The sequence below is a fragment of the Anguilla anguilla genome, chromosome 8, assembly GCF_013347855.1.
Source record: "Anguilla anguilla isolate fAngAng1 chromosome 8, fAngAng1.pri, whole genome shotgun sequence".
Classification (NCBI taxonomy): Eukaryota; Metazoa; Chordata; class Actinopteri; order Anguilliformes; family Anguillidae; genus Anguilla; species Anguilla anguilla.
The window spans coordinates 41,162,206-41,180,516 of NC_049208.1; the positions used below are offsets into that span (position 1 = coordinate 41,162,206).

The window sequence follows — 18,311 nt, forward strand, 5'->3', positions numbered from 1 at the left end:
TGCAACAATTTGCAGTATGTCATATTTAGCATTTTATGTTGGCACCAATTAGACTTAGATACTAATATATCTAATTATATATATATATATTAGAGCCTGACCGATATATCTGCCAGGCCGATATTGCCGACATCGGCCATTATTTGACTTTTTTGACGACATCGGGATCGGCAGTTATGCCGCCGATGTGACCCGATATTTTAATAAGTATAATAAACAAAAAAACAATGATTATTTATCTGTACTTGTCTTGTTCGAACGTTGTAGTTGCTATTTACTATAATTATCCAGTAGAGGGAGCTCTAATACAAGTGTGAACTGCTACTTCTCTAATAAAGCCGGGCACCCACCGCACGCGTATCGGCCGCGAGCGCACTACGCGCGTATTACGCGCGTAACTGAAGCGTAGTTGAAGTACTGTTATTACAACGGCAGCGGGCGACGTCGTCTCCACCAGATGCGAACGCGTCGCGTACCGGCTGCGAAGCTCGCGCGACACAAGCGAACTGAAGCGTAGTTTTTCGCTTCTGTTCTATTTTTTCGGCTTGTCGCGCGTCACGTTGGCCTGTTTATACACAGAAATGTGCTCTAAAATGCTAGGTATACATGCTCTGATTTATATTTCATTCTTATATTACTGGGGGTGTGTCCCTAGTTACCTCCCAGATATTTTTTAAGCAGCTAAAAAAAATACAAGCCTTTTCGTTTTGTAAAAATAAATAAATAACTGGAACCTGGGGGAAAGGCAAACTTAGTTTCGCTGTCTTATTTTGCGGAGGGGGTGGGGTAAATTTGAAAATACACCACAGAAAGACGTAGGCTATTGAGTGACGTAAAAGGGAATGCACCGAGCAGCGGTTTGTTAGCTCGAGTATTGGAAGATAGTTTTTAACCAACCATTGCTCAGCCTATTTGACTTCTCCGATGTCTTCGTTCGCCGTGCTTTCAAAAAGGGCTTGTTAATAAAAATCAGATAATCCACAGAGCTTTAAAAAAATCAGATTATTTAGTGGTCTTGCCGATGAAAATGCACCTATTTTATAAATGAAGTTGTAAGCAAGCCTTTATTGCACTTGTACTTCAAAGCTTCCGGTGTTCATGGCGTTGTGGTGTTCATATCCCTTCAAGATTAAAACTGTTACTGACTTTTTCATGATTAGCTGATTTTACTAAATCTGATCCTATAAATGTTTTGACGTGAATGGCAAGACAACACGGGAATTCCCAATGGTTGATTACGGATTATTTATTATTATTATGATCATTACATATTCTTCATGAAATTGGCACGCTTGTTAACCAAGCAAATAAATTAATACAGTTTGAGATTGATTGTTATGCAGGCTACGTTGCGATTTAAGTTTATGGTACTTCTTGAAAGCGTTTACTTTCTCACGTAGGCTATTTACGAGTTAACGAAATATTACCAAATTAACAAACTGAAAAAGGTCTCTCACCAAAGTATTCACTTAACCCATAATCAACAGTCGTGAACAAACGTGAAATACACGATGTAAAAGCCCACTGCAGACTGCGAGAGCTACTAGGAATATATAGCTTTTACGCAAGCCTTTGCGCGACACAAACGGAACCAGTGGAGACACCCTACGCGTCGCGCCGTGCTGCTTCGCCCTGCTGTTTACGCGACGCATACGCGACGCGTGCGGTGGGTGCCCGGCGTAAGACGTTTGTCACTCGTGCCTCATCCAATATTCTCCACTGCAAGACTTGTCTGCACAGATTAAGGTATCTATATTTAGCGAAAGTTTTTTAATTAAATGCGTTTATACGATCACTATGTTTATCAATCCTCATTATCAAGCGAGCGAGCTAGCTAACATATTTGGTTCACTTTAGCAAGCTAGCTGGCTAGCAAGCCTTTATGAAGTGGCAGTGAGCACATAAGCAGCGTAGGATCTACATTTCCAGAGGACATCGCTGTATTCTCAAATAAATAACCAGCCAAAATAAAATGGTGATTGAATGCATAACACATTTGTTTTTTTAAATCTGAGATAATGATATTAGCTACTATATGATGCTGTGTCAATAGCTAATACGTTATTGCGAGCGAGTGTGTCATCTAGTCACGCGTCAGAGCGCATTGTACTTATTTTCACCACCGAATTCTTACGAACAGGGAAGCTCGCTAGATAGTCTTACTCTTTGAGATCACGTAGTAGGAATAAAATAAGAAAATATAATTAATGTATTGAGAATAGATACTAAGAAATAACAAATTAATAACAAAAATAACAACAATAATAATATTCATAAAAATACATGTTTGACACTGGAAAACTGACTTTTTTAAATTAATTTTTTATAGATGGCTGGAACAGAAAGGAGTAAAAGCAAGGTGTGGAGTTATTTTGATTTCACACACTTAAAGATGGTGTTAATATATATATTTAATTTAATATCATCTTTTACTTTTTTATCTAAAAAGTTCTTTGTGTGTTTATTTCTATTTTTATTTGTTTGCTTATAAGTTAAATGTTCTTAAATATAGAAACTTTAATAAAACATAAGTTTTTCAAATTGATTTGAAAATGTTGCACTTTTTAACAAAATATCGGTCAAAACATCGGTAATCGGTGGGCTAGGACTCTCCAAAATCGGGATCGGCATCGGACCCAAAAATCTGGCATCAGTCGGGCTCTTATATATATATATACATATATATATATATACCTAGTTATTTCCAAAGTAGTTTCTCCTTGTTATTTTTGAGTACAAATAACTTTTCATACCCCATCCTTGCTCCACTGATCTAGTGCCTTTGTGGGAAAGTACCCTACAATTTCTTTGTAAGGCACACTCAAGCATGCTGCAGTGCGGTGATATTCATTCCTCAGCATCTCCTGGTGGCTCCAGTCAACTTTTAACCGAGGTGGAAAGTCCAGCACAAATGCCTGTATGAAAAGTATCAAAATGATCCGTCTATGCGATGTGCTGTTTAGCCACAATGTAATTATGCTTAATTTCTGCACCTCTGGTTGCATTATCTGCTTATTTAAATTGGCACTCTGGATGATATGGACAAGGAATCTCACATGGTAGAATGAAGAAGTATGAAAGTTTATCATATTGATTTGCATTGTACTTTTTACATTCACTGTACCTTTGGCCAGCGGTAGAGTATATGCCTGAAGCAACAATTTAAAATCTTTTGCAGCTCCCTCAATGGTTCAGCTGGTTGTTAGGTTGTTGCTGGGGGCAAGAAGGCACACAATATCTGGGTCCTCTGGGATTGCTGCCCCCATTACTTCCCTTTGGAGATCCAAAGCAGATGCTCCGGGGTTGCACAGGTACCCAAACGACAGGCAGCCGCTTGGTGTGGTCACAATCCCATCCACCAAGCTTCGCAAATGTGAGTCTCCAATTACTAAAACAAACAAAGTGAACAGAAAGTGAGAGAAACTAAATAAGTCTACATTTAAATGGAAAAAAAAACATTTCAGTCCAGCACAGTTCAGCTAACCTTTTGGTCTGGAGCGATGTGTGGAAGGACCAGCTTGTGTTGTCCTCCAGTGATTCCAGAAGGGGGCCATGAACAAGGCTGGTGGCGGAGTCCTTCCCCGTAGATATCCATATGTAGTACTGAATATTAGCAACTGGGTCTTGAAAGTTCTGACAATTCAAATAGTCCTGATATGTCTTAGCTCTGACAGCTCTAAGGGTTCTGACAGTTGTGACAGTTATTCTGTTCTGTGTGTCTGTTAGAGTGAGAAGGCAACTCCCCCTATCCATCCCCCAACATGTTTGAATCTAAACAAAATGTTTAAATTGTAGAAAAAAATCAGCAAATGCAGGTGAAATTAGGTCAATGGCATGCAAAAGGAAGACAGTGTAGTTAGTCTGACAGTAGTAATAACAGTGTATTTACAAGAAAGCCCCCTAAGCAATAAAAAAGCATGAAAAGATATTTTTTGTGAATAAATATTTTTATTTTCAGAAAAGTAAGGCATACATTACAGAGAAAATCTTGCATAAAAGTATAGCATGTCAGCCTCCTCCCAAATTTGACGCAAACAAGATTCAGTTGAGTCTACACACTCCAACACTCCTCTTCATCCCCGGGAACTATTATTTTCTCGCAGTATGGACTTGCACTCCCTCTGGCACCCCTCCCCCCACGGGAAATAAATTGTTCTTGCAGAATATGGACACTGACACACACAAACTCACACAAATCCACTTTTTCTCTGAATGAAATATGCGTATGTACTGCATATTCAAACGCCAGCCACATTTTCTATGACGCTTATTTGATATAAGTGACACCATATCTGAAGAGTGGAGGGTCCAAGGTATTCAAGACACCCCCATATCATTGAGACAACATGTCCAAGGGAGGCAGCAGAGCATGTTATCTGTTATGCTATCAGAAAGCAATTGGGATGTAATTGAATGAAATTCGCCTATGTACTGCATGTTCAAACCCCAGCCACATTTTCTATGACGCTTATTTGATATAAGTGACACCATATCTGAAGAGTGGAGGGTCCAAGGTATTCAAAACACCCCCATATCATTGAGACAACATGTCCAGGGGAGGCAGCAGAGCATGTTATCTGTTATGCTATCAGAAAGCAATTGGGATGTAATTGAATGAAATTCGCCTATGTACTGCATGTTCAAACCCCAGCCACATTTTCTATGACGCTTATTTGATATAAGTGACACCATATCTGAAGAGTGGAGGGTCCAAGGTATTCAAAACACCCCCATATCATTGAGACAACATGTCCAGGGGAGGCAGCAGAGCATGTTATTTGTTATAGTATCAGAAAGCATTTGGAACTTAATTGAATAAAATTTGCCTATGTACTGCATGTTCAAACCCATTTTGCATTGGCATTGTTAAAATGTAGGGGGAAAAATAGAAAAAAGGAAGACAAGTTTGTTTGTAATTAATATTAGTGTTGTGAATAGTTTTACAATGTCTGTGTTTAAAATCGAAGTTGTTTTAATATTGTACAAATAGAAAACGAATAGTTCATATTTTAGGACAACTGCAGTCCGATTTTTCCTTAATTAATTTCATTTTGGTGAACGTAACAGTGGTTATATCGTTGGAATTTTGACATTTTCAGACCCGCGCGAAAATCCTTACTGTCGCTAACTTCACACTGCTCTTTTTATTTCTATTTTGCTTCTAGTATCATGTGATATGAAGCTACCAAGGTAATTGAAGCTGGTCTTTTGCTCAATCACTTGGTTATGTCATGGTTCTGTGTTCCTGTCTGTGTTTCCCTTGTTGGGCCGCCAGATGGCGGCACTTCTGTTTTGTGTCCTGCTTGTACCATGTTTAATTGTATTATTGTTTTCAATTGTTCAATTATTGGTTTTTGGTTGTCTCGTTTTCCCTTCCCTCTCTGTGGCCTGATTGTTCATGGTGCCCTCCTGTGTCTCGTCAGTGTCTTGTCTATTTAAGTTCCCGTCTCCCGAACTCAGGTGTTGGATCCTTGGTTGTGTCTGGTTGCGTTTTGTCGCGTATGCCTCTGATCGTGTTCCTGCCCAGGTTCTGTTTTCCATGTGTTTTTGAACTTTTGAATTTCCTGTGTTCCCTGTGTTTTTGAAGTTTTCCTTTGTTTTGAAGAGTTGCCCTGTGAGGCCTTTTGTTCGCTTTTGTCCTGTTCTGTTAAGTAAAGTCTTTCTTTTGTTCATTCCATTTGGAGTTTCGAGTTTTTCCCCCTCACTCTGCGTTTGGGTCCTAACCCCCCGCACCCTGACAGGTTACCTGTGTACAATTGGCAGTTGGGAGTATCTTGCTGTTTTGATATTACAATACATTTGGTTTTCTTACAGTTAATGGTGGGTAAACTTTTAAAACCAGATTTAGAAATGTATGGCTCAATTTAATGGACAACACTGCCACCGTATGGTAGTTAATTTAAATATTTAAATAACGATACGGAAACGAGAGTAGATCTTCACGCTCCCGTTTGTCGCGTCTTGTGCACTTGGCAGAGTAAACAAGAGCGCCAACCCTGAATGTTTTGTCCGCGAGAACCATATGTGCAGCTAAAGCGGTACTCATGGTCTGTTTTGAATGGGAATCATGCAGTGGCTTTATGGTATTTTGCGTCCAACCAATTAATCATTTTTAGAACGTTTAAGAACATGATTATATTTCCTGTCACTTGATTGCATTTTCATGCGAATTTCCTTGACCATCTAGGAATTATGAATATACCCGTTAAATAGACTCGTTTAGTAAGCAAAACTGCTCACTCCTACTTCCTTTTTTGTGGGAAAAAATCCTGTTAATTTGCGTTCAAAGCATAGGCCTAGTTCTGCTTTCTCTAACCTTGTAGTTTATGTAATTGTGAAATCCACTGAGTTGATGTACTCACTCTGCCACTTCCTTTCTACTGCAAGTTGTGGACGAGGTTCTCCAATGATTTTTTACAATTCTGTCTTACATGTCCATCACTTTTGGTCATGGTAATCAGTTAGAGAGACACAGGCCTACATTCATCCCACAAATAGGTTTACATTTTAACTACAGCTGGATGTGGATTCCTTCATATTCCAAACAGTTAATATGCTGGCAAACACGTCCCAAATAGTTAATATATGCTGAGCTGCTCTTTTCTGTGCTAAAATAAACTTTAAATATTTATAACCTTCATTTCTCCATATTCCTTTGGAATATGTCATCATATGAATCACTGCTTTCTTTTCAATACTCATCAAATACCCAATTTACTTCAGTGCATTGGATATAGGTTGTGTGTCACACAGAGAGATTAATATTGACATTAGTTAATGTAATTGTTGATGTGTTAAATTTTGTTCAGAGATCTACCCAGAAGAACTAGGCACTGCAGAAAGTTTTCCATTTATTTAAATATGATGTACTTTGGTGTTACCTCTGCACCACCTGCGATAAGCATTTGACCTGAAGTGCCATGCAACTGCCCTCTAGCCAAAGCACACATAACGAATCCAGGCCTACTAAAGGATGCAGATTAATGAAACACCAGATTATCTGCAGATGCACGAGGAGTTGCAAGGCAAACTGCTGTAGTAGTAATTGCAGAAAACCTGGCTTACTTAGGTCCATATTGCCCAGCAGGATGAAATCAACTGTGTCCTCTGTGGCCTCCCCTCACAGCTGGCGAGACTACGTTTTGTTATTTTTCTACCAAAATATGTCTTTTTGATTCTACTAATGACGGTCATACCTCTATGCACTCAGTGCAAAAATTAATAGTTGTGGAATGGCAATGTGCGCTTTACATGTCTTTGTCCTTCATGAGTGTGACATTTTGTCCTATTGTACGCTTGTTTCCTTTACAGCATTAAGATCAAACGTGGAGATGTGGCTCCATGTATGACGGAAAGAGTTTACACGGTTTTCTTGTCTTTCATTAAGGTCGCCCTATAGATGGCACTATCGCGTTGGCAACTATCGTAAACGTACGCAAAGAGCAGCTCGTCTTGAGACTTTAATCTTCGTGTAATTATGTCAGTGTCCTTGTATGTGAATTAAATATATAATATAAATAGGTTATATACGACGCATAACCCGAGGGGACACTTATAAACAGCTCCAGTCATTTGTCTTAACCTTGGTTGCACTACGCTCCGCTGCCTTCACTGCGCACGTGCCCCTAACAGGAAGAAGCCAGAAGCAACAGATGAGACTTCACCCTGCAACAGACACATCGTCTCTTCGGTTCGGGGACAGTGTGTTTGCAATCGGTCGAGGAATATTTCCGTACAAAATCTACTTCTTTGGAATTTGACAGATACATTTTGTACTCATTCTAGTTTTAATTCTCTTCACCCGAAGTTTTGGAGTCATGGTCACTCTTGCTGCCAGGTTTGCGAAAGTTCTATTATTTTGATTTCAGATTTTATTTTTACAGTGGGATGTTAGCTCTACAATATGTAAGTTTAGGGATACCTGATGAATTGGAGATGGTCCTAGAGACGACTTGAAACACCCAGTCAATAAATATGAATGCCCTGGACCACGTCGAGGATTGTTCGTGAGCGAAGGCATGTTTTGATTTGAAGAAATGTAACTAGCTATAGTTCTCTAGGTTGCACTGAAGCTACTAGTATAATAGTTGGCTATTGCATTACAGTACCTTCGAGATCACACGATTGTATTGCACACTTGACAACGAGCAGTTTTATTCCCTGTTCTGTAACTATATACATTACATCGTCATTTTCTTTGTGAGAATGCGGAGCAGTGGTGGTGGAACGTGAGTAATGTGCCAGGGAAAAAGGGTATGTTTTGCGCGCTTCCAGGAGGCCAACCTGTTTGTTTTATTAATAGGTTAGTCCCATGGTTGGTACTTTTGGCATGTAACTAACAACAACATACTTAGAAACGAGACTTTCGTCGCAAAAAATAGACCAGTGGCATGTTGTCATCAAGAGTGTTTGTTTCTTAGTCGGCAAATTGCGGCATAATTTTCTATTATTCACAATTGCAGTCCGTTGTAAGATTCTATCTTTCCTTTAACGCATATTGCCAGCGGAGGGGTTTGAGAGAAACGCATCCACATCTCATCCCCTTAAAACTATTACTTTATTTATAAGGACGTTAATTTATTATATTGATGGTATATCCCTTCACATTATGAAGATGAAAAATGCTATTATACATTTTTCATTTAAATAACTATCGTATTTAAAACTCGCCTAAGTAGACTAGTAGAATCTCTACTTTGCACTGCGTACTGGACACCTTCCCGCTTTAGTACAAATTTGATTTTCCCCGCGCCTGTTATAATTGGAAACTTTAGATGTGTTTGTGTGGGCAAACTGAACGAGTCCACGGAATGCAAATGGTGGTTGTGAATGTCTCGTTTGTTCACATACTGAATTGCATTCCCACAGGCCTGTTGGCAGTTTTTTAGGCAGTATCGTCTGTCTGGAAACCAGAATCTGAATTCCTGTAGACTGAAGTAGGGCTAAGTCTTTAATGAAAAACAGATGAAGAGTACAGCTGTTGCCTAGCCTAGTGTATTGTCTCGTCTGAAACATTTACAGCTCTTCCTGCGTGGAAACGAACATATGTAGGCCTGTGTGTGTGAGAGTACCGAATTTATTTGAGATTCACATACAGTAGTTCATGTGAAGTGAATTTAGGTGAGTAGTGAATACAAGTAATTTAATAAAAAGTCAGGAAAGGCGGCTCAAGCACATGAAAGAGTTGCAGTATTCTTCTTTTTACAAACATTGAACATCATTCACAGGATCCACCTGTAGTCCCACTGGTTCTGCTGCCAAACGCCTTTCATCCTAACGCTGAAGAAAGCCTTTGATCACAGCAATCAAGTATCGAATAATCGCACGTTAAGGGGTCCTGTCCGGTTATCCAATTGTGCCCTATGTCACTATGTTGGTGGAAAGAAGTTATATTCCTATAATGAAGTTGTGAATTTTGTCAATAGTGGGAACTAAAACTAAAGACTTAAATAGCTTCTTGAGTTTAAAATGGTCTTGCTCTAACTATATCTTTGAGACATAATTTGTAGTATTATGGCTGGCCTATTATTGTTTATTTGTTCAATGTTCCTTATAAGGACCCTCAAGGCATGATACGTGCATGCATCTGCAGATGATCATATCACTGAGCAGGTAGGCCTATTCGTACTGATCTAAAATTGTCCATCCAAAAGTATGATTCATTTCTAATGCATCAAATTGGGACCCTGTTTCTCCATGTAGAAGCAGAAAGGCTTTAAAGAAACACAACCCACAGAACTGAAATACTTATTTTAATTATTAAAACATATTAATGTATGTATAATTTTGTTAAAATGCTTATTAATCCTGTAAAATAAGTAAAACATATGATTGTTGATGAATAAGTTTTACTCCACAAATATCAAATTTGTTTTCCTTCATTGATGTTTGGTTGCTTATAACAGCATTGCCCAGGTGTGCAGAGCTTAAAATGGTAGCATGAATTGCATTTTTTCATCTGTTCTCTAATTAAAACCATGTCAACAGCTTCCATATTTTCCATGGGTCAGTTGTTAACGAGGCACGTGTTTGTGCATGAATCTTTACGTTAATGTTGCACAGTGGTTCTAAAATGCACAGCAGACCTGTTATACCTCTAGAATACACTGTCGACTGTTGTGTGAATATGGTTTTATGGCTATGTTTTGAATACTTAAATATAACCATGGGGTGTGGGCTCTCCAGTCCTTTACGCTATGGTTGTTTGGATTGAAATATAGAAATATAGGTTAATGAATGAATCATCAGTTGTTTTTTTCTTCAGCAAACCAGTACCTTAACAGCCACCTTAACTGGAAATTAGCCTGCTTAGAGCCGGATAGACTTGGATCAACTTCTGTTCCCAAATCTTTTTTCAAATTGAAAACTTGTTGAAATTTTGTTCCTCCAATTAAATATTTCTCTTTAGTCTTATTTGTCCCAAATGTGCAAGTTTTAATTTCGCTATAGAGAATGTCATTTGCCAGGTTTCTGCCAGCACCTGGATTCTGTTGAAATCTTGGATTACTTTAGTAGATTCCTAAGCAGAAAACAGAGAGCACAAGACAGGTATATACATTTTTAATTTGTTTTAATTGTGGGAGACAGTTCCAAACCTCAGTGGTTTTTTAACTCTGAAGGAAACTGGGAATGGTTCTACACCTGCAATTTCAGTAATGGTACCATCTCAAGTTCATTTTTTAAAAGGTTCACATTGGTGACAGATGTTAGATAAAATATGCTCTTGAATAACAGGGTACTGGAATTATAATGTATTATAGATCCAGAATAGGTAGGCCTGAAATATGAATCTGCATCTGAATGTGTCATGGAGAATGCTTATGTGAATTATTCAGGTATTTTAAATGTGATAAAAGGTCGTGTTTTATCAACATGTGATTTCAGATATGCCCTAAAAATTAAAATTCTAAATTGCGCAGAGGAGTCCTGTATTCATGCAGGCGTCCGGTTGATTTTTGTGTGAATGAGTGAACGTAGGATAACCCTCTCTACCCAATCTTGATTCAACCTCAAAAGGAATTGAAGTTGACGGCTGGTCAATGACAGGCTAGACTTGGGGAGGCACCTCCAACAGGTACTTTCCATTGAAATCCGGCTGCAGCCAGGGTGTAAGCTGTGGTTTAGTTAGGGGGACACAGGTATTCTGCTGGAACTGCTTTCTTACACAAACCTGCGTGTGATTCTCCACTTTTATTAAAGGATGTTTTAATGCATTTTGATTTCATTATATAGAAATAACAGCACTTTTATACATAGTCCCCCCCATTTCAGATCACCATGACATTTGGGACAAATAGCTTCACAGGTGTTTCTGATTAGTTGTGTGTTTGATTGCCTCTTTAGTGCCAGTAAGTACAGGACAGATAAATTACAGGGTTCCCACTCGTCCTGAAAAACCATGAAAACCTGGAAATATATCGACTAGTTTTTATACCCCCCCCGGCTTTGGGCTACCATTGTCCATGTTTCATGTTTCATGTCTGTGAGTCTAAGTCATGGAATTTGTCCTTGACAAGTCCTGGAAAATGATTTCCTAAAATCAGTGGGAACCCTGAATTAATTACAAGCCATTTTTTTCGTCATACTTTCCGCCTGACATTTTGGCCAATTATTATTTGTCAGACAAATGCATATACCAGCCAATAGCTGCGTGTGCGTGCATGTGTGCGTGCGTGCGTGCATGTGTGTGTGTGTATGTGTGTGTGTCTGTCTGTCTGTCTGTATGTAGTCAGCAAAACCTGAAAGACAAGTGTAAAGATATTTAGAGTATTTTGACTCCACACATGGCTAGTGCAGCTTGTGCATGTGGAATGCAACACCACATTACCATGAGAAAGTTAATCGACTCACACTAAGTTGATGACAGTTTCAAAAATAATACCTCAGTTTGGTTCAGATCTGGTGACTGAGAAGACAGTGACATAACAAACCATTAGGTGGCTACTTGTGTACTGCTTTTGGGGACATTAGTAGGAACCCCTCTGTCAGATATCTAGTTTAGAGATTATTGCCTTTGAGTGAGAGAAAATATAATTTGATATAGCAAACCATAAGAATGTTTTCCCTCCACCGGCATAAGAAAGATTGTCTTTAGGCAAATAAAAGTCATGCTGTGGGTCTTACTTCTCTATACAAATCTAAAAGTGTCATGTCTTCTCTTCCGGAAGGTATTAGGCTATTACCTTCTGAAGAAACACAGAACACCAGAACTGTTTGGGGGGGTCAGGGGCCCAGTGTGGCCACAGAATGCCACAAGGATCATGGTTTCTGTTTTGATTTTAAGTCTGAATGCCAAGCTATGACATTCAATTGGAAATATCTCATTTACATTTTTATAGGCAGTTCAAGTGGAGGTTAGTGTGTTACGATTGGCCTTGTCTCATAGAAAATATTTTGCCTGAAGAGGTTGCACGCTTGGTTGGATAACCAATGACGTTGACAACAAATAGCCTACTGTGCAAAAACCATTGTAACAAATGATATATGGAACATATGGAAATATTTGGAACATAATCTATGAGGTGTGTTGAGCCTGTATCTGCCAACATACCAGTTCTCATATGCACATAGATTCTCCAGCTGTCTTTAGATAGGCTATACATAATATAAACAACCCATTTAATGTAATAGTATAATGGCTTAATTGTCCCCTGGGCAGGTGGATGGCTCATTCGGTTAAGGCATCATACGGTGGTGCATTGATGAGCCTCATTGTGTCAGATCGAATCTAGACTATGTCAGTGCCCATTGTGGCCATTAGCTACACAAGGGTGAAGTGCAGTTGGCGATAGTGTCACCCAGGAACTGGGAGGGTTGTATTGTCCCTATGGGTATCTGTAATAAGAATGACCAGGTTCATTTGGTTTGGATAAGGTTACTTTGATTATACTTTTCTGTCACTTCCTTAATGTATTTGTAATGGGAACAATTACTGTATGCCAGGTTTCAAAGAGTTTCTTGCGTGAAGTCATGAGTTCAAATGGTTTCAGTTGTATGGTATGTTTTTGGATTGCTCTAATTTGCTGTGGACTTCAGTACCACGTTACATCTTCTCAAAATGGTTATGACCATTCCGGTATGAAAACTTTGCTAAATTGCTATTAACCTACCACCTTCAGAAACTTCAGTGCTCTACGTCTCTCCATATACCTGGCCATCATCACATATGGATCATCATAGCAAAGATCAAATTTTTTCTTGCAAACAAAATTCCATTATGCAACTTGTGTATTTGTTAACACGCCCAGACTTGTCCATCAGGAATTCTTCACACCTGAACACCACCATTTAGATTTTTTTCCACAGTTTCATTAACATAACTCAGGGGAGGAGACCCAGGGGCAGACCTAGGACACGCTGGAGGGATTATATCCACCGCCTGGCCTGGGATCGCCTTGGGATCCACCGTGGTGATGGGTTGGCGGAATTCGCTGGATAGAGGGATATCCTGCTCTGCTTGCCCTGTTGACACCATGACCCTGATATGGACCCAGCAGTTAGAAAATGGACACTCTGGGGCACTGTGCTACAACTGCCTGATCAGCTAGAGACAGGCTTTGTGGCATAAACAAGGAGCTCGGTGTATACCAAAATTCAAGACTGGGAGTTCTCTAGGACTCAGGCTTCATGTGAGGCAGTATGCCCCCTTGAACATATCTAACACATAGTGGGGCCTTGGAGATGACCATTCAGCAGTCTAAAGAGGGTCTTGATGTGGTAGTGAGGAGGGATAGGTATAAATGCTCTGTGGACTGCCCACAGTCCACTCTGCCATTGTTATAATGTGGTTCTCGCCACCTTTGGACCTGGGCTAGGAGGGGATATTCAGGGTCTATCCAACCAGACTGGCCACGGGGGTCCCAAGGTTCACCTTTTCCTTCACCTTCTCGCCTTACTTCGGGTTTCTATGTTTTTGTATTTTTTTTATATGGATTTGACTGGGGAATATTGGACTGGGGCTTGTTGTGCACTTGAAGTATTCTCCCCACAGTCTTTTCTCATTGTTCTCTTTCAGGCTTACAGTCTTTATATTTGTTTTCTTTGCGGCCATATTGTACATACAACCTTTACAAAAACCCTCCTCTGTTGACTTGGGCCCGTGGCCTTCTCATGGTTTCTTGAGAGGTTACGACAGGTTCCCTCTCTTCACCGTTAACCGAAGGGTTTAATGTGGTGAATGAGTGGCAGTTTCACAATGACACTTTCCTTGCTTTACCACCTCGGGGGTCATCTGGGTGCATTTCCAATGCCATGTACTGTGAGGAGTCGCTTTCTCTGGCTTTACATATGGGCTCAATTGCCAGCTTGATATCCAACTGGTAGGCCTTTCTAATTCTCTAAAATCCCAACCCCTCCAAAAATGACAATATTAAACTGCTATAGCGAAGTGAGTTTGCATTGTGGTTTCTCAGTGTTTTTATCTTTCTCTCTCAGTTTTGTTACCTGAAAATGTACCATCAATGTAAGTTAACTTATGCAAACCTTGAACCAAAATATAAATCAGTGTAAATCCATAAATTATGCCTTTTCAGTCGTAAAATAGACACATGAATTTAAAAAGTGATTTGTGGCGAGTTTTTGTTGAGGTCTTGTTGCCGTCAAAGTTGTTACTACACCCAGGGGCAACGCAGTGAAACTGAACATTTTAGTTCAGGCGCTTCTGATGTCACGGCCTCTAATGTCTGACAGCATGTAAAGAAAAGATGTGAGATGTGGTGGAACCATTACTCTGACATTATGAAGAGATGGAAAAGGATGGGGCTGCGAGCTAGTTATGTTTCGGGCAATCAAACTGAATTTACTTGGAACTTGTTTTCTTGTATTTTTAACTGCTGCGGCGTCTTATATGTCTCATTATCATTTTAAAAAATCTCCTGAACTTCCTGGAGTGTTTCATTTCCCCTTCAGTGCACAGCTGTGCTGTACTGACTGCTGTGTGACTTTCCCTCTTTTGTTTTATTTTCTGTGCAAAGCATTCAAGTCTCCAGTCCTCCGTTGTGACATGTTTATTCACTGTTACGTATATGTCTGGCTAAATATCAGCTGTGAGACTGACACTCACACAGTTTTTAATGTGCTTCAGAACTGTTCCTTTTGTTTTTATATATTGCACTCAGCGTGTGCCTAACAGTCTCTCTGTTAGGGACGGGGTGCCTGTGCTACAGCGTTTTCATCATCGTTTTGACACTTCCAGGGGCCCTCTCCTGTTATAGAGTCTTGAGTAAACGTTGAGGTTGAATGGGAGTTGTCTATACGGAGCTACCTATAAATAACACTTTTATTATTTTATAATTAATTGGCAGTATGCATGGTGATGCCTGGCATTGTGCATGGTGACTCTTGGCATTGCACCATAAGCATAGGCTTGTGTACGGCTGCTCGGCCATGGAAACCAATTTCAGGAAGCTCTTGATGAACAGTTCTTGTGTTGATGTTGCTTCCAGAGATTGTTTGGAACTGTGTAGTGAGTGTTGCAACCGAGGACAAATGTTTGTTATGCTCTTCACGCTTCAGCACTCGACGGTCTTGTTCTGTGAGGTTGTGTGGCCTATCGCTTCACGGCTGAGCTGTTGTTGCTCCTATATGTTTCCACTTCACAGCACTCGCAGTTGACTGGGGGGCATCTAGCAGGGCAGAAATTTGACAAACTGACTTGTTGAAAAGGTGGCATCCTATGACAGTGCCACGTTGAAAGTCACTGAGCTCTTCAGTATGACCCATTCTACTGCCAGTGTTTGTCAATGGAGATTGAATGTTTGATTCTATGTGCCTGTTAGCAATGGGCATGCAGGGTTTCCCCCAGAAAAGTTGTTAGGCCCGGTGGCAAGTATCTTTTGACAGCGCCCGGCGCGGGCCAGCGGCCAAGTGTCTTTTTTGACGAGGGCCCGGCGCAGGCCAGCAACAGACTGATGGCAGCATTAAGGTAGGGCCCTATAGTTTCTGTGATAACAGAATCACGGACAGAATCACGGAATTGAGAATTTTAAAAAGCTATGACACAGATTCCATAGGGCCCTACGTTAAGTCAGTGGTAAGATTGGAGATTTGAAAACATGACTACGTAATGTGAATGTTGTTATAAATAAGTCATTTATTCAACACACATTTTAAAAAATCAACAACTATTTAGAGCATAGCAGAGTCTTACAAAGAATCTGACAACAATGTATAGTCTTGGAATGCTGTGTTTTCAACAACAACAAAATAAATTAAATTAAAATAAATAATATCAAAGTTTTTGCACTTTACAAAAAAGTCCTGATTGGCTACGGAATCTTACAACAAGCCTTGGAATGCTGGGCACATTTAAACATGTCTAACTGTCTAAGGTTTTTTGGCTTTTACAGTAGGCTACCTTTCCTCCTTGACATTATCCCTAAATGGCACCAAGGTATCTGTGTTACTGAGTGTTTGGCTAGCTAACTAAGTTAGCTACATGACCATGTTGTCATAATATTTTTCCTGACCGTGAAAACCGCCTGACTTGTTTACATTTTTGACAGATGTGGCTCCTGAGTAAATCTATCGTTGTTTCCGTCGCAGCACTGTAGACACAAGCAATATCGGAAAAAACCTGAAATTTCTTCTTACCGTGAAGAGTGCCTGACCCTCAACCGTACCGTTTTTTCCCCAAAGATGCTATTTATAGATATAGCCTAATTTGTCCGCTGTGTTAACACATTTCTTTGCCGGTCAGGCACTCTTCACCGTTCACTTCAATCAATAAGTACACGGTTATCTTTTAGGTCAGTCCTTGTCATAAATGAACCTTCACCCCAACCCCCCCTTCCCTTCCACACCTTAACTCAGCATCACCCAATCAGGGCAAACATCCTCAAGCCATGCTGGGTAAGGTATTTTAGATGGCCACTGGGAAAAAGTTGTGTTGTTATTGCAGTCAGTTTTGGAGCCTTGGATAAGAAGAGTTTTCCTCTTTTTATTATGGTGGTGGTTCCTTGGTTGGGTGTTTTAGCTTGTTTCCTTTTGTTTGTCTGGCACTGAATCTGGAAGAGATTAATACTCTGGCAAGGTCTGGCTTATCGGTCTCTCTCGCTTTTCTGGTATTTCCAAATTGTTCAATGTTTTGTTTAGTGTCTTCTGTTTTGCAATTTGGGAGTGGTGAGCCTGCATTCAATAAGGAATGTATGATTTCAATTCATTATTCTAATTGACTGCTTTTTATTGAATTTAATTATTTAAGACCTGATATAGCCTAGTTTCTTTTGACTTGTTGGTTGATTCCACCAGTTTACTGTAGTCTGACTGACCTATTAATGGGTTTGGCAATTTAATTGATAATTTTCATTTTCAACAATAATTATTCATGTAAATCACGTAAACTATATTTTATATGAGTGCTGAACATTTCAACAAGGGCATTGCCTGTTGAAACCACTGGATTCAGAACATAAACATATTTTTACTTAATCCTTGCTTGTCTACTGTATCTATAAATGTATATTTATGTATATATAGTGTTAGACTGTTTACCTGCGTTTAGCCCCAGAAGAACATTTGTTTTCCTGATTGTGTGGATTTCCAGCAGTCTCTGCCCTCAGCACACATTAATCAAATTCCACTCAGGAACTTCCCTTCAATTCAATGCTTCAGGGAAGTACTATCAAAGTTAGACTTTAAACAGATCTTCAGGCCACTTTTTTCCTTAATGAGGCAAGCCTTGCATTTTATCTCTTTATTACGGCTGCAGTACTGTGTACACAGAAGGGGAACCTAAAAATATAGCTATATTGTTCTGTCAAGCACAAGTTTTACCACCTTTGGTTGAAGGAAAGGTTGCAGGCTAACCAATTTTTAGTTTCAATTTCATTGCGGTTAACTTGCAATAGGAAGCAGGAAGCATGTGCCCTCAGATTTCTTTTTTTACCTGACATATTAGCAGATGACATCTGCATCAAAGTGGAGTGCTCGCAGGTCCTTGGGTTCTGCTGCTGTTGGGCTTTCGAGATGGTTTCTTGGCTGAGAGAGCCAGTCAATGTCGGCCAGAGCTTTCCGGTGACGCAGTTAACTAATTAAAGAGTCCCTTTCTTCTGCCAGTTTCCATCATGTTTGGTTGTTTTCCCATTAGTGTGAGGCCATGATCGAGTCCCGCCTGGTGCAGAACGCGTCACTGTTGGGTTCTGATGGCGGAGAATCTCCCCGCCGGGCTGCTGGAAGCTTGCGTGGTCATCGGAGCCGCCAGCGATAAGCTCAAAGAAGCGCACCAGGTAAATTAGCATTAGGTTATGCCAGATTTGACATCTGGGTGTAGTTTGATTTGACTGGAAAAGTGAGTTTTTGCCAGCTCTTAAGGG

General features: G+C 40.0%; 1 protein-coding gene across 3 annotated transcripts in view; it reads left to right on the forward strand.

Moving 5' to 3' along the window:
• The first annotated feature begins 7,440 nt into the window (after positions 1-7,440).
• dennd3a (DENN/MADD domain containing 3a) overlaps positions 7,441-18,311 on the forward strand; it is a 31,748-nt gene continuing 20,877 nt past the window's right edge. The window contains exons 1-2 of one of the 3 annotated variants that reach the window (XM_035429218.1): positions 7,441-7,837; positions 18,086-18,224. In XM_035429218.1, the coding sequence (XP_035285109.1) occupies positions 18,141-18,224 (84 nt within the window). In that variant the 5' untranslated portion in view covers positions 7,441-7,837; positions 18,086-18,140. Of the gene's footprint in view, positions 7,838-7,994; positions 8,017-18,085; positions 18,225-18,311 lie in introns of those variants that run through there. The other 2 variants (XM_035429220.1, XM_035429219.1) reach the window with 2 other exon arrangements.